This window comes from Oncorhynchus gorbuscha, linkage group LG15, assembly GCF_021184085.1.
Source record: "Oncorhynchus gorbuscha isolate QuinsamMale2020 ecotype Even-year linkage group LG15, OgorEven_v1.0, whole genome shotgun sequence".
NCBI classification, from domain to species: domain Eukaryota; kingdom Metazoa; phylum Chordata; class Actinopteri; order Salmoniformes; family Salmonidae; genus Oncorhynchus; species Oncorhynchus gorbuscha.
In genome coordinates this window covers 17,564,720-17,581,086 of record NC_060187.1, presented here as the reverse complement: position 1 = coordinate 17,581,086, position 16,367 = coordinate 17,564,720, and the positions used below count along the sequence as shown (strand labels likewise).

The 16,367-nt window shown below is 43.8% G+C and overlaps 1 protein-coding gene across 5 annotated transcripts in view; it reads left to right on the top strand.

The window, feature by feature from the left end:
• Nucleotides 1-16,367, top strand: part of dnai3 (dynein axonemal intermediate chain 3) — a 34,717-nt gene that overhangs the window by 2,668 nt on the left and 15,682 nt on the right. For 2 of the 5 annotated variants that reach the window (XM_046300251.1, XM_046300250.1), the window contains exons 3-13: nt 131-175; nt 2,379-2,563; nt 5,368-5,472; nt 5,718-5,867; nt 6,025-6,224; nt 6,491-6,607; nt 7,707-7,897; nt 9,105-9,229; nt 9,919-10,008; nt 10,765-10,857; nt 13,239-13,361. In XM_046300251.1, the coding sequence (XP_046156207.1) occupies nt 131-175; nt 2,379-2,563; nt 5,368-5,472; nt 5,718-5,867; nt 6,025-6,224; nt 6,491-6,607; nt 7,707-7,897; nt 9,105-9,229; nt 9,919-10,008; nt 10,765-10,857; nt 13,239-13,361 (1,424 nt within the window). The remainder of the gene's footprint in view (nt 1-130; nt 176-2,378; nt 2,564-5,367; nt 5,473-5,717; nt 5,868-6,024; nt 6,225-6,490; nt 6,608-7,706; nt 7,898-9,104; nt 9,230-9,918; nt 10,009-10,764; nt 10,858-13,238; nt 13,362-16,367) is intronic. The other 3 variants (XM_046300254.1, XM_046300253.1, XM_046300252.1) reach the window with 2 other exon arrangements.

Genomic DNA, 16,367 nt, shown 5'->3' with positions numbered 1-16,367 from the left:
TGTATCATACTTCACCTGTCATGTTTATTTTCCTCATTTTAATGATACTAATGCAAATGTACATGAAAAGTAATATAAAAATACATCAAGTATGACAATTCACATTTTCTGCTGTTTTGAATCAATGTAGACAAAAAGGCTGATGAGTCGTCTGCAGGAAGTGTTGCAGGGTCTGGTAAGATTTATTTGATGTATTATATAACTATTTAATCAAAAATGTTCCTGAATATTCCTGGCTCTTTTGCTGTATATCAAACTTATGATACTGCAATGGCTATAACTTCGATATAGAACGTTAAGTGTAAACTACCCCAGCATGAGTTCAGTGAGTTCCCTGGATTTTTGGCTGCTCCAGAAATGTAGACCGCCGACACTGTTCCTCTGCTGATTCCCATGAAATTTCATAAACCATTAGCAACCTGAACTCTGCTTTCTGAATAGGCCGGCGATGGGTCCCTAACAAGGTTTGGGAGTAACCGATTACATGTTATCAGTTTTTATTTTTACTGTAACTGTAATCAGTTATGTTACCAGCAAAAATATTGTAATCAGATTACATTAAAATACATTGACTGTTTTCTCAATGACATTTAATTCAACATTGAAAAATGCCGCAAGTTTAAGTTTGTTCCAACTGAGCAAGTCTGACCACAAGTCAGAAACCACTATGTTGACACCAAAAGTATTTGATAGACCCATTTAGGTTTCTAACACCTCTTAATGGGTAGGTTATCTAAACGTAACTTTAAGTAATCAGATTCCGTTACTGAGTAAAATTTTGGACAGGTAACTAGTAACTGTAACAGATTACATTAGAAATAAACCTACCCAATCCTGGTCCCTAACACAAAGGGTCATGTGAAAACTATTTTCCTTAATTACTGCAGCCTCTGCCATAGTAGAATATGACTATAGCCTTACAACGTAGTCCTAAGGCACTAATTCCCCTCTTGTGAACAATCAGGTCTGTCTGATAAACACCTGCATGATCTACATCTGGCCTCTCATCACATTACCATCGTAGCAGAAAGAAACACAGTACACAAATGTGTTCCTGTTCCACAACAAACAAGACAGAAAACAACATCTTTCGGCAAACTACCCTCCTGATTGAATGATAAGCCTGTATTTGATTGCTTCCATCTGTGTAAGAGGGGCTGTATATCCTATGCATGCTTTTCATGTGAGCGTGGGTGTACTGTTGCAAACCCTGTGGACATACACATAACTGTTGGTATATTTCTCTACAACTCAATCTCATACCTTCATTGTCAGAGGGAGAGCTGCTTTCATGTGTTTCAGCGCCACCCCTGCAAACATGCTTTTGGTCTTCCATCTCAATTTGAAGTCTTATCAAATGCCGGCCAGACCAGTAGAAGGAAAGGGGTATCTTTTTACTTTAGATTAGGTCATCGGCTATCATGTAAAGGGAACATGATAGCATTATGCACTTGGGAGGGTTGTCTCACTTGATGCAGTATGATACAGCCCTATTGAATGTAATGTGTTGAAGAATAGTTGGAGCTATATGCTTGGTCTATCTTCTGTCATTTAAAGAGATGTCTTAGACAAACTCCAATACATGTACTGGATTCAAAATGTGTGGTGTTGGTGGTAACAATATGATTCACAAACACTTAATGGATTTTACCTTGAAAGGGGATAGCACCTGTTTTTCATATGTTACATTTAACCTCTCATCATCACTCAAGCATAACATATTTTCCATAATTACCACATAGCATGTTTAACACATCACCCACTGTAAATGAATGGTGTGAGTTTCCACTACAATAATTTGGCATGGGCGCTGGTGGTCTGAATACAAAGGGAAGACACACCTAGTTGGGAAGTGGTTACTTAAGTTGTACTTCAGCATTCTCTGGGTCTCCTCAGCCTCAACCCTGTGGAAAGGCTTTGATGCAGGCCACAGGTGAGATGAGAGCTATAATTATGCAAAGCCCTGTTTACTATAGTATGCAATGCACTGTAAGCCTGTGTTTATGTCCAAGATAAGTTTATTTTCGTAAGTATACAAGAGACGCTTCCTAGCCTGTTTACCAAAAGGCTTCAAAGGGAATACTGTTGTGCTCTGGTGTTATACACATGGCGTTACTGGAATCATGTTGTTCTTTTGATTGTTTGTAGGCTGGTGATGATGTTTGTATTATGCTTTTTTACAATCAGATAAAACACAATTAAGAACAGTGCTGTACGTTTTTGTATTTGATCTTTTCTGGTTATGGCAACTGGGAATTGGAGATACACTCTAGGGTAGGCCACAGCACAGCAAAATGTATTGCAACAGAAAACAGAAGTATGTGTTCTTATTGGACAAATTCCCTGAACAGTCTGACCCTTGTCCCCCTCACATCAAGGTCATCCTAATGACATCTTGCCCTTGACGTTGACCTCGGCTACCCAGGAGCTGTTTGGGTGTCGCTGTGACGAGGACGTCACGGGGGACAACCCCTACAAGATCCTGAGGAAAGAGGACATTGTGCAGGACATGAGGATGAGGGCAGCTGTGTCTGATTTCAGCCCCATGAAGCAGCTGGTGCTGGTAGGCTGATCTCTATGTCATTGTTATTGTTGTCATACAGAGGAAGCATAAAGGCAATCCCGTGTGGCTCAGTTGGTAGAGCTTGCAAAGCCAGGGTTTTGGGTTTGATTCCGACGGGGGACCAGTATTAAAATATATTAACTCACGACTAAGTCACTCTGGATAAGAGTGTCCGCTAAATTACTAAAATGTCATATCCTCCCAACCAATATGACGATTGATTCACATGGCCTCATGTTTAGGTTGAGGGGTCTGGGGGAAAAACACTGCCTCAGTTCCTAGCCTGGTCCCATACGTAGAATGTATGCACACATGACTGTAAGTCGCTTTGGATAAAAGCGTCTGCTAAATGGCATATATTATTATTATATATATCTGTTTATGCTGTCTTTAACCATAACAAAACGGTCGCACCGCCTCTGTTTTAGTAAAAAGCTGATGGATGGGCCTGGAGAAATGTAACCACTCTTAGATTAATAGATGCAAGGACTGACCCTCCATAATATCAACATTATTGTTTTAACCATGCTATTACATGTACAATGTTTACAAACATTGGGGGAAACAAGCTTATATTTTGGGTCCTCATGGAGTGTGACAGTTGAACTAAGCTCATGAGGCATTTCTGAGTTATATTCTTCAAGAATCAATGGATTGGCATTTTTCCTATTTTTGTTGCCTTACAACCTGGAATATTTTTTTGAGGGGGGGGGGGGGGGGTTGTATCATTTGATTTACACAACATGCCTACCATTTTGAAGATGCAGAATATATATTTTTTGTTAAACAAACAAGAAATAAGACAAAAAACTGAACTTGAGCATGCATAACTATTCACCCCCCCCCCCCCAAGTCAATACTTTGTAGAGCCACCTTTTGCAGCAATTACAGCTGCAAGTCTCTTGGGGTATGTTTCTATGAGCTTGGCACATCTAGTCACTGGGATTTTTGCCCATTCTTCAAGTCAAAACTGCTCCAACTCCTTCTAGTTGGATGGGTTCTGCTGGTGTACAGCGATCTTTAAGTCATACCACAGATTATGAATTGGATTGAGGTCTGGGCATTGACTAGACCATTCTAAGACATTTAAATGTTTCCCCTTAAACCACTCAAGTGTTGCTTTAGCAGTATGCTTAACGTCATTGTTCTGCTGAAAGGTGAACCTCTGTCCCAGTCTCAAATCTCGGGAAGACTGAAACAGGTGTCCCTCAATAATTTCCCTGTAATTAGCTCCATCCTTCATTCCTTCAATTCTGACCAGTTTCCCAGTCCCTGCTGATAAAATACATCCCCACAGCATGATGCTCCTACCACCATGCTTCACTGTGGGGATGGTGTTCTCGGGTTATGAGAGATGTTGAGTTTGCGCCAGACATAGCATTTTCCTTGATGGCCAAAAAGGTACATTTTAGTCTCATCTGACCAGAGTTTCATATGTTTGGGGAGTCTCCCACATGCCTTTTGGCGAACACAAAACGTGCTTGCTTATTATTTTCTTTAAGCAATGGCTTTTTTTTCTGGACACTTTTCTGTAAAGCCCAGCTCTGTGGAGTGTTTGGCTAAAAGTGGTTCTATGGACAGATACTCCAATCTCCGCTGTGGAGCTTTGCAGCTCCTTGATCTTTGGTCTCTTTTTTGCCTCTCTGATTAATGCCCTCTTTGCCTGGTCCATGAGGTTTGGTGGACCCTCTCTTGTCAGGTTTGTTGTGGTGTCATAGTCTTTCCATTTTTTAGTAATTGATTTAATGGTGTTCTGTGGGATGTTCAACGTTTCTGATAGTTTTTTAGAACCAAACCCTGATCTGTACTTCTCCACAACTTTGTCCCTGACCTGTTTGGAGAGCTCCTTAATCTTCATGGTGCCGCTTGCTTGGTGGTGCCCCTTGCTTAGTGATGTTGCAGACTCTGGGGTCTTTCTGAACAGGTGTATATATACTGAGATCATGTGACACTTAGATTGCATACAGGTGGACTTTATTTAACTAATTTTGTGACTTCTGATGGTAATTGGTTGCACCACATCTTATTTAGGGGCTTCATACCAAAGGAGGTGAATACATATGCACCACTTTTCTGTAGTATTTTTTTTTCAAATTTTTGGAAACAAGTTATTTTTTTCATTTCACTTCACCAATTTGGACTATTTTGTGTATGTCCATTACATGAAATTCAAATAAAAATTCATTTAAATTACAGGTTGTAATGCAACAAAATAGGAAAAATGCCAAGGGGGATGAATACAATTGCAAGGCACTGTATATATATATATATATATATATAATTTATAAATCCAAAAATGGATGTAGCAGCTACAGATTGCCCCTTTAAGTCTATCAAAAGTGTGCAAGTTTGAGCATATTTTTCTCCTCACAAACATCCTTTCTGAGTTTAAGTAATCATCTAGTTTTTCAAAAGAATCTGTAATCTGATTACAATATTTTAGCTGGTAACATAAGGGATTACAGTTACCATAATCCGTTATTCCCCAACCCTAATCATCAAATATCACTCCGCTGTGTGGGGTAGTGCTGTTTCCATGGTGACGTGTGTGTGGTTGTTTGTCCTCGCTAAGACCTTGAGACAACAATTCAGGTTCTCACTGACCAAGACCCCCCCAGCCCTTATAAATGATCTACTAGTTCATGTTTCACTCACAATGGCACTCATTAAGAGTAAAAAAATCTGGTTTTGAAAATAAATCACTGTTTTAGTCTAATTGTACTTACATGTTATGCCAACCTGCTAGTCTCTATGTGTGCAGTGCACTGTGCTCTCAATACCCTCTCTCCTATGTGATACAACAGGACTACCCTGAAGATGAGCTCCTCCTGGTCTACGACAGAGACTTCATCTACGGATCCAGCTTCTATCTGGTTCTAACAGCAGATGCCAAGGAGAGGCACCTTAAGGTGAGTCCATTTACCACCAGTATTCTCCTCTTCAGAAGAATAAAAAAACATTTTAAAAACAGTACTATGTGACATACTAGGAGAAAAACGCCCTTTACTACTGTATATGAACGATAAAGTGATTATAAAATAAGTAAAGAAAGTAATGATTCAAATTCAAAACATCTAAAGAAGAATATCATTCATGTCTTCAATATAATCCCTATTACTCATTACAGTGTTCTCTGTATGTCTTGCCCATGTAGCCTGTAGTGGCTTTGGGAGTTGAGGTAGCTTTGGAGCGGGAGCCGTCGGAGGTGTTTGCAGCACAGAAAACCTCTGAACCCCAGCCCTGGATCTCTCTGGGCAGCGAACAGGAGATAGAGGAAGAGTCTGTCACTGACTCCAGACCCAGGGTAAAACACCGGAACAACATTTAGGGCCCTAAAATATAATTCAAATATCAAAACAGAAAATATAATTGTTACTAAATGATTGTTCTGAATGAATTAGATAATGATCTAATGGCTAAATTCTCTCTCATTCATTATTCTTTCTCCTCCTCTGTCTCAGTTGAAGTATAGGATCTCCAGGGTGCGGAGGGAGTTTGGGGCACCGATCTTCTTCTCTGACCGTAATGCCATGGAGACCAAGGATGGCTTCATTGAATGTACCCCCTACCAGGACAAGAACTTCAGCCTCAAGCAGATGGAGAGACACACTGGGGTGCAGACTATCCCCAACCTCAAGAGCTCCAGCACCCAAACACAGTGGTAGGTCATGTTGTAACTAGAGCCAGGTAGAATAGGGGAAGAACATAGACCATGGTACAGTCCTGTAGATACTAGTCCACATTGGCAGTACCTAACAATGTCAGATGTGTTGCAATGATTCATCACTTTTTTTTAATGAATCATTACAATGAATCATCAAATGCTTTATCGTTTTAGAATGACTATACCCTATACTGAAAGATTATCTGAATTGAACATTGAAGCAAAAGTTTGCTTACTTTATCCATTATTGTTCTGTTCCATAGGACATATCCAAGGAGTATGTGCACGCAGTACGAACCCAGAGAGTTCAGCGAGGAGAAGAAAGAGAACTGCCTCCAATCTGAGAAGCTGAAGAATTTTGTCAACTCTGTGGCCTCCAGGTAAGAGATCATTTAAATTATGGATACGATCGAGTCTCTGGGGCTCAATGGGTGCATTTTAATGCATGGAATGACTGAAAGCCAACCAGAGTTATACATTATAGTGTAGCCTTGAGGCCTTGAGGAATCCACTCTCATACATTATGAAAGCCAAGGCCTGATCAAGATATGCACAAAGTAACTTATGGAGACTTAACTTTTCTTCTGGCAATTCTCCATGGTTTATGCTGATGTATGTTTCCTGCTCATTATCTAAGCTCTAATGTTTTTAAAAGTCAATCTAAAATAACATTTTATTGACGAGCATTCGATAAAGACCTATCCTATCTGTATACCATCAATCTATTACATATTCTACATTACATCCTGTTCTGTACATCAGACTAGTCTGGTTACCAATATTTTTAGCTAACTTTCCACTCCTTGCCATTCCTGAATATTTGACAAATGACAGGAGTGACAAGGAGTGGAATGTAATAGCTGAGCAGAGACAGGATCCAGGCTAACATAAAACATAAAACATCTGAGAAGGAGAGATGAGAGTATTACTTCAAATATATATATATATATATATATATATATATATATATATATATATATATATATATATATATATATATATATTATCTTTCGTTAGTCAGCACCTCACCTGACGGCCGAGATATACTGTAGATGGGTTAGCTGACAATGTCACAAAAATTGTTTTATACTCTACAGCAGTAACTCGCCTAACCACGCTATGGCCGCCTGCATGTGGGTGCTGACAAGCTAGCAAGCATGCTAGGTAGTGCTACATATCAACAGCCATTGTCAGCCAATCCAGTAGGGGTTGGAAGCTATGGTGAGCTTCGATTGGTTACTTGCGCCGTAATATCGCTGTAGATTTGCATAAAGTTCAGCTTTGCCCAACTTTAGTCCCGCCTTGTTCAGCTCCCTCGCCCATGCTCGCATCGCCCAACGGTCCCCCCGCCCACTCTACTTCTCACAACTTTCCTTCCATTGAAAATGAATGGGAAGCCGCTGTTCCACCGCGCGATGCCGTCTCGAGTGTATACGCCCTGTAAAGATGTGTGTGTTCTTTATTAAATGAACTTCCCAGGTTTGAGATGGCCATCCAGCAGAATGAAATCATGGATGTGTTCTTTGACGACTGGAAGGCCCTGAGTGAGGAGGACAGTGGCTACGGACGGAAGGCTGACCCACACCTGAAGGAGTACCAGTCCTTCACTGACCTGCACTTCAGCAAGGAGAAGACCATCAGCAACATCAACTGGCACCCCACCATCAACGGTAAGGGACAGGAACATCATAGAAATAGAGTTACTAGAAGTCAATGAGGCTTTAATGGGTTGGCCAGTGGAAGTACAGCAGGAAGCGTCCTCATTAACCAGGAGGTAGTAATCATATTTATATGAGGAACCTGGACACGGGGTCGAGACAAGGGGAACAGTACAGGTGCCTACTGTGACATAGAGTCATTGGACACTGGTCACTTTAATAATGTTTACATACTGTTTCAACCACTTTATAAGTATATACTGTATTGTAGTCATGGCTCCTCCTATATAATACATTTTTTCATTTTTTGGGATTATGCGTGTATTGTTATTGTATTGCTAGGTATTACTGCACTGTTGGAGCTACTAGAAACACAAGCATTTCACTGCACCTGATAACATCTGCAAATCTGTTTAAACAACCAATAAACTTTGAATTGATTGTAACACCCATACAGTAACCCATACAGTAACTGATGATAATAAGTATTCTGTATGTTCTGTTCAGTAGCGGAACATTACCGTTCCTTCATTTTGACAGACAGTCACCCCTGTATATCACTGTCTGTCTGCTAAATGTAAATGATTGCACTGATCTTTTTTTGGGCCACAGTAACAATCATTCATAACCACAGTCACACTGCAGACCCTTCAATACAGGAGGTCTGTGGAACCTTGATTGGGGAGGATGGGCTCGTGGTAATTACTGGAGCGGGATGGTATCAAATACATGTGTATGGTTTTGACAGTGGTTATATGTGGTTGTGGGAGTTTCTGTATGGTTCTGTAACATTATGACAGTGTTTATCAGAATCACCTTTAAGTACATTTACATGTGCCCGGAATTTGAGCTGGCGAAATAGTGCTAAACAGAATAAACAGACAGAAGGTACAGGCAGAAGGTACAGGCAGAAGGTACAGACAGAAGGTATAGACAGAAGGTACAGACAGAAGGTACAGACAGAAGGTACAAGCAGAAGGTACAGACAGAAGGTACAGACAGAAGGTACAGACAGAAGGTACAGACAGAAGGTACAGACAGAAGGTACAGACAGAAGGTACAGGCAGAAGGTACAGACAGAAGGTACAGACAGAAGGTGCAGACAGAAGGTACAGGCAGAAGGTACAGACAGAAGGTACAGACAACATCCACATACAGATGGGTGAAAAGACACAATCTGTATTAAACATAGTAAGAAAGAATATGTGGTTGTGTTTAGGTGTGATAGCGGTGGCTGTGACAGAGAGGCTGTCCTTCGAGGACAGGATCAATGGCTCCACTAAGCTGCTCCTAAACCCCTCCCTCATTCTCTTCTGGAGCTTCTCTGATCCCATCAACCCACAGGTATGGTATGGCAAAGTCTTCTCTTTCATTTCATCCTCTTCTACCTCTCTCTCTCTGGGTAAATCCTCACTGACAGCTTACAAGCAATATCTCTCTTCTCACCCTTGACTCACGTCAGATCTGTTTGAGATGAGCTCTCTTAAAAAGAGAATGGCTTTAGAAGTTGCTTTGAACTGTCATTCAACGCCTTTGTTTGGTTAAGTTGAAGTAAGAGCCTCTTAATTAATTACAATTGAGTTGAGCAGTCAAAATTACCCAAGGATAATAGAGCCATTATAAAGTACTATATATGAGGTGGTTTAGGGATTTTAAAAAAATACTGCAATACATTTTCAGCAGATTCAGCTCTGCTCTTGTTAGTAATATACCAAATTCAGCTTTGCACTTGTTAGGAATAGACCACATTTAGTGCTGCACTTGAACATAATGTAGCCTAACTCATTGTTTTGCATTACAAAGCTGTTTCTCTGTTATTTTTTTGTTTGTTTTATGTTCAGTGAAATGGAATCATTTGCACATGAGATTAGCCAAGGCCATAGATTTAAAATGCTGAGTGTATTGAATGACTAGAATAAATAAATACATTCGATGGCAAGGGACCATAGTACTTGAAAGTCTCTCTCTGCTTTGAAATGTAATGCCTCAGCCCACTGTAACGCTGTGGGTTTCTCTTTTTCTGCTGTTTGCAGTTGCTGTTGGAGTGCCCAGACGACGTCTTCTCCTTTGAGTTCTGCCCTTCCGACCCAAATATTATTGTTGGTGGCTGCATGAACGGCCAGGTTCTGACTCCACTCTCTCTCTCTCTCTCTTTCTCTCTCGCTCTCTCTCTCTCTTTCTCTCTCGCTCTCTCCATCTCTTTACTGCTAAGTTAACATATTTCTATTGCCCTCTTTGGTGCTGCTGACCAAATGTTTCTCTCTTGATGTTAATACTCCTCTCAACTACGTTCTCTCTCACTCAGGTTCTTTGTGCTGTTGCTGTTATCTCAGGTTGTGTTATGGAATATGGGATATATCCACCCACGTATTTCCCCCTCTCTCTCCCTTCCCTTTCCCTCTCCCCCTCCTGCTCCTTCTCCCTCATCCTCTCTCCCTTTCCCTCACTCCCTCCTTCTATCCCTCCCTTCCTCGCTCCCTATCTACCTACCTCCCTGTCTCTGTTTCAGTGCCCACTAACTGTCAGCACTGTGGAGTTTTTCTTATGAGGCCGTATTATATAACCATCTCAGGAGTAGATTTCATTTCCCATGTCCTCCTCCGTCCCAGGCCTCACTGGCCTCACTGGCTTCATTTCAAGGGAATCTGATAAAACATAAATAGCTGTTTATAGAAGGTGCAGCTTTCTTTTCGTTCTCTCCTTGTTATCTTTATCCTCTTTGGCCATTATCCTCCATTGTTTTCTCCATGGTTTTCTTTCATGAAATGTTCATATTAAACTGAAGCATTAATAATACGTTAAAAGGAGAGGGTTTTATGAGAGGTGAAGGTGTAGTTGTTGATCCACCCTGAGTAATACACGTGTTGTTGTCATCTCAGGTTGTGTTATGGGATATATCCACCCATGTAGAACAATTACAGGGCACACGCACCAGTGGTGGAAAGAACATAGCAGCAAACACCAACGCTTTAGTAAGTACTAATCAACGTTCTGTCCTGATCACACTGATCATCCCAATGGCATGCTTCTGCATATGAGGTCATTGCAAGTCTATGAGGGGTCCCAATTCTGGTTCATAATATTATCTTCAATCTAGATGCCCAGTTCTAGGCTAAGTTTTAGAGTTAAAGCCCTGTGACGCAGTGAAATGATGACACATTGGCTTGCCGGGTTTCTCTTCATCCTCAGCCTTTAATTAAAGGGGAATGCAGCGGTCCTGATGGTCCTTTTCAAGCCAACCCTGGCGATCACAGCAAGCCAGACCTAACCCATATACTTAGGCAGCTTAGCCCCACAAACCTCAACTCTGTCCAGGTCAGACCTAACCAAAGCCTGTTACAAGGGCAACATTACTACAACATTATAGACCATCTCTGACCTAACCTAACCATATACCATGGCAAAACCAGCCTTAACTAGTAAGCAGAAAACGTGGAACCCCAAAGCTGCTGCCTGCCACATCCAACCCATTTCCAATGGGGTGGGACGTTTCCAGTATTGTGATATTCATTAGTCTCGTGGCAAGGAAACAAAACATGAAGCGGATTTCACTTCTTTAAGAAACAAACATGGAAACAAATATCATTATGTTGTCATCCAGACTCACATGTATTTATTTTCCAACCTATAGCACACAATATTTTACAGCAGGTTTTTAAAGAACTAAAGAGTTTGGTCAACTTCATGTTTTCATGTTTGCAGTGGAAAAATATTGCGATACTGTTATCGTCACAGCCCTAATATCCAACCTTCATTAGTCTCTATCTCAGTTTATTCTTTCTTTATTACCTAGTAGAATATGATAGCAGCTGCATCCGTCTTCCTTCCCTCCATACACTGTGTCCCTGTTCACTCCAGAGCCAACATCCAGTATCCAGAGTCAACAACACCAACATACACCACACTCCAGTTGTTGCCTAACCACTCTATGCCCTTCATAGGTCTTTCATGGCCTAAAACACACACACACACACACACACACACACACACACACACACACACACACACACACACACACACACACACACACACACACACACACACACACACACACACACACACACACACACACACACACACACACACACACACACACACACTCCAGTTGTTGCGTAACCCCTCTATGCCCTTGATAGGTCTTTCATGGCCTAAAAAAACACACACACACACACACACACACACACACACACACACACACACACACACACACACACACACACACACACACACACACACACACACACACACACACACACACACACACACACACACTCCAGTTGTTGCGTAACCCCTCTATGCCCTTGATAGGTCTTTCATGGCCTAAAACACAAACACAACACACACACACACACACACACACACACACACACACACACACACACACACACACACACACACACACACACACACACACACACACACACACACACACACTCCAGTTGTTGCGTAACCCCTCTATGCCCTTGATAGGTCTTTCATGGCCTAAAACACACACACACACACACACACACACACACACACACACACACACACACACACACACACACACACACACACACACACACACACACACACACACACACACACACACACACACACACACACACACCTGATTACAGCTATGTGTTTTCAGAACAAACAATGGCAGTTCTATCAGCTAAAGATGTCCTTTACTAGCACCTGTTAATGCCTTGTAAACCCCCCGTACGGTTTTAAGGGAACGTGTGTATGTCCTAACCTGCCATATTCACACCTTTTGTAGAGACAGGCTATGTCCCAAATGGCACACTATCCCCTGCATAGTGCCCTACTTTTGACCAGAGCCCTATTGTCCCCGGTCAAAAGTAGTGCGCTACAGTATAAAGGGAAAAGGGTGCCATAACCCAGTAGACATGCACAAACAGTAACATATACAGCACTCTCCAAGCATGCAGCTTTACTGCTAAGTCTACATCTCTTTCCAATCAGCCAGTGATCTCAGTCTTAATGAGAAACAGAGCCAACGACAGCGGTGGCCAAAGTGCAAAGTGAAATCACATGCACTGCTCCAGGTCCTAAACCATTTAGAGCAAAAAACTAAAGTCCTTCTGTATATAATATAAACCACATTCTTAATTTCCACTGTTAGCAAAGCAACTAACTGTATATTATTTGAATTCTGTCTTTAGTAGAATAGAAAGGACAATTCTGGGACATTAAAGTATTTCACTCTGTATCCTCCATAGTGCTATTATGGTATGGAACCTGTTGATTGACCTGACCGTGCTTATGCCACCCTGCTGTTTGCTGTTTGCTGTATTGTGTGACTAACACCCTGCTGTTTGCTGTAATCCTTGTGTGTTTGTCACCCCAGCAGGGCTTTGAAGACAAGCGGGAGAATGAAACCCCTGTGGTGCGTTACTGTGCTGTCTCAGGCATAGAGAATGGCCACAAAGCACCCATTACAGACATCCAGTGGCTGCCGGGAACCTTTGAGGTATTGAGTTACTGTAGGGGGATGAGGGGAGGAACTGTAGGGGGATGAGGGGACGAACTGTAGGGGGATGAGGGGACGAACTGTGGGGGGATGAGGGGAGTTACTGTAGGAGGGTGAGGGGAGGTACTGTAGGGGGATGAGGGGAGGTACTGTAGGGGGATGAGGGGAGGAACTGTAGGGGGATGAGGGGAGTTACTGTAGGAGGATGAGGGGAGGAACTGTAGGGGGATGAGTGGAGGAACTGTAGGGGGATGAGGGGAGTCACTGTAGGAGGATGAGGGGGAAACTGTAGGGGGATGAGGGGAGGAACTGTAGGGGGATGAGGGGAGGAACTGTAGGGGGATGAGGGGAGGAAATGTAGGGGGATGAGGGGAGGAACTGTAGGGGGATGAGGGGAGGAACTGTAGGAGGATGAGGGGGGAACTGTGGGGGGATGAGGGGAGTTACTGAAGGAGGGTGAGGGGAGGTACTGTAGGGGGATGAGGGGAGGAACTGTAGGGGGATGAGGGGAGTTACTGTAGGAGGATGAGGGGAGGAACTGTAGGGGGATGAGGGGGGAACTGTAGGGGATGAGGGGAGGAACTATAGGGGGATGAGGGGAGGAAATGTAGGGGATGAGGGGAGGAACTGTAGGAGGATGAGGGGAGTTACTGTAGGGGGATGAGGGGAGGAACTGTAGGAGGATGAGGGGAGGAACTGTAGGGGGATGAGGGGAGTTACTGTAGGGGGATGAGGGGAGGAACTGTAGGGGGATGAGGGGAGGAACTGTAGGGGGATGAGGGGAGTTACTGTAGGAGGATGAGGGGGAACTGTAGGGGATGAGGGGGGAACTATAGGGGGATGAGGGGAGGAACTGTAGGGGGATGAGGGGAGGAACTGTAGGGGGATGAGGGGACGAACTGTGGGGGGATGAGGGGAGTTACTGTAGGAGGGTGAGGGGAGGTACTGTAGGGGGATGAGGGGAGGTACTGTAGGGGGATGAGGGGAGGAACTGTAGGGGGATGAGGGGAGTTACTGTAGGAGGATGAGGGGAGGAACTGTAGGAGGATGAGGGGAGGAACTGTAGGAGGATGAGGGGAGGAACTGTAGGGGGATGAGTGGAGGAACTGTAGGGGGATGAGGGGAGTCACTGTAGGAGGATGAGGGGGAAACTGTAGGGGGATGAGGGGAGGAACTGTAGGGGGATGAGGGGAGGAACTGTAGGGGGATGAGGGGAGGAAATGTAGGGGGATGAGGGGAGGAACTGTAGGGGGATGAGGGGAGGAACTGTAGGGGGATGAGGGGAGGAACTGTAGGGGGGTGAGGGGAGGTACTGTAGGGGGATGAGGGGAGGAACTGTAGGGGGATGAGGGGAGGAAATGTAGGGGGATGAGGGGAGGAACTGTAGGGGGATGAGGGGAGTTACTGAAGGAGGGTGAGGGGAGGTACTGTAGGGGGATGAGGGGAGGAACTGTAGGGGGATGAGGGGAGTTACTGTAGGAGGATGAGGGGGGAACTGTAGGGGGATGAGGGGGGAACTGTAGGGGGATGAGGGGAGGAACTATATGGGGATGAGGGGAGGAAATGTAGGGGGATGAGGGGAGGAACTGTAGGAGGATGAGGAGTTACTGTAGGGGGATGAGGGGAGGACCTGTAGGGGGATGAGGGGAGGAACTGTAGGGGGATGAGGGGAGGAACTGTAGGGGAATGAGGGGAGGAAATGTAGGGTGATGAGGGGAGGAACTGTAGGGGGATGAGGGGAGGAACTGTAGGGGGATGAGGGGAGGAACTGTAGGGGAATGAGGGGAGTTACTGAAGGAGGGTGAGGGGAGGTACTGTAGGGGGATGAGGGGAGGAACTGTAGGGCACATATGTCAGAGTCAAGGCCCGCGGGCCACATCCGGCCCGCGAGAAGGTTTTTTACGGCCCCTGGGATGATCTTGATTTATTATTAGAACCGGCCCGCAGACCGCAGCAAGCCGGCAGCCCGCAGATCTTTTACACGCACCAATACTACATTTCCCACAATGCAACGGTGACGCACCGAGCAGTAGGCTGCTTCATTTCAATATTTATTGGCACAGCAGTTGTCAGTATCACAGTAAAATTAACTTTCAGATACCCATCAAAAATGGCAAACGGAAGGTGGACACTGAGAACCGGGGTTTCAAACAAGGTGGGAGTCGGAGTATTTGTTCACGGAGGTAGCTGGAAAACCTGTGTGTCTTCTGTGTGGAGAAAGTGTGGCGGTACTGAAAGAGTATAATCTGAGACGACATTATGAAACGAAACACGCGGACAAAAACAAGAATATGGACATGGAACAAAGGCTACAAAAGGCAGAGGAATTAAAACGAGGCCTCAAATCTCGACAGGCTCTGTTCAAAAAAACCAAATCACAAGGCCAGGCTGCTGTCAAGGCCAGTTTTATTTTGGCAGAAGAGATCGCTAAATCAGCCCGGCCATTTACGGAGGGGGATTTCATCAAAAACTGCATGATTAAAGTTTGTGACGAAGTTTGCCCAGAAAAAAGGCAACTCTTTTTAAATGTGAGTCTGAGCAGAAACACCATTGCCGAGAGAGTAGACCAGTTGTCCATCAATCTAAAAGAGCAGCTTGTGAAAAAGGGAAAAGATTTCATTGCATATTCCTTGGCTGTGGATGAGAGCACCGACATTTCTGACATTGCCCAGTTGTCAATTTTCATCCGCGGAGTGGACTCCAGCCTAAGCGTGACAAAGGAGTTTTTGGCTTTACGTCCTATGCATGGCACAACTACGGGGCATGATTTGTATGAAGAGGTGTCAAGATGTGTAAATGAGATGGAGCTGCCTTGGGAAAAACTCGTGGGTTTGACAACCGACGGAGCACCTGCGATGTGTGGACACAGGAGCGGACTGATGGCGAAGATACGGGAAAAGATGCAAGAGGAAAACGCGACAGGTGAGCTGACAGCTTATCATTGTATCATACACCAGGAAGCGTTGTGCGGTAAAGCCTTGAAAATGGAGCATGTAATGAGCATCA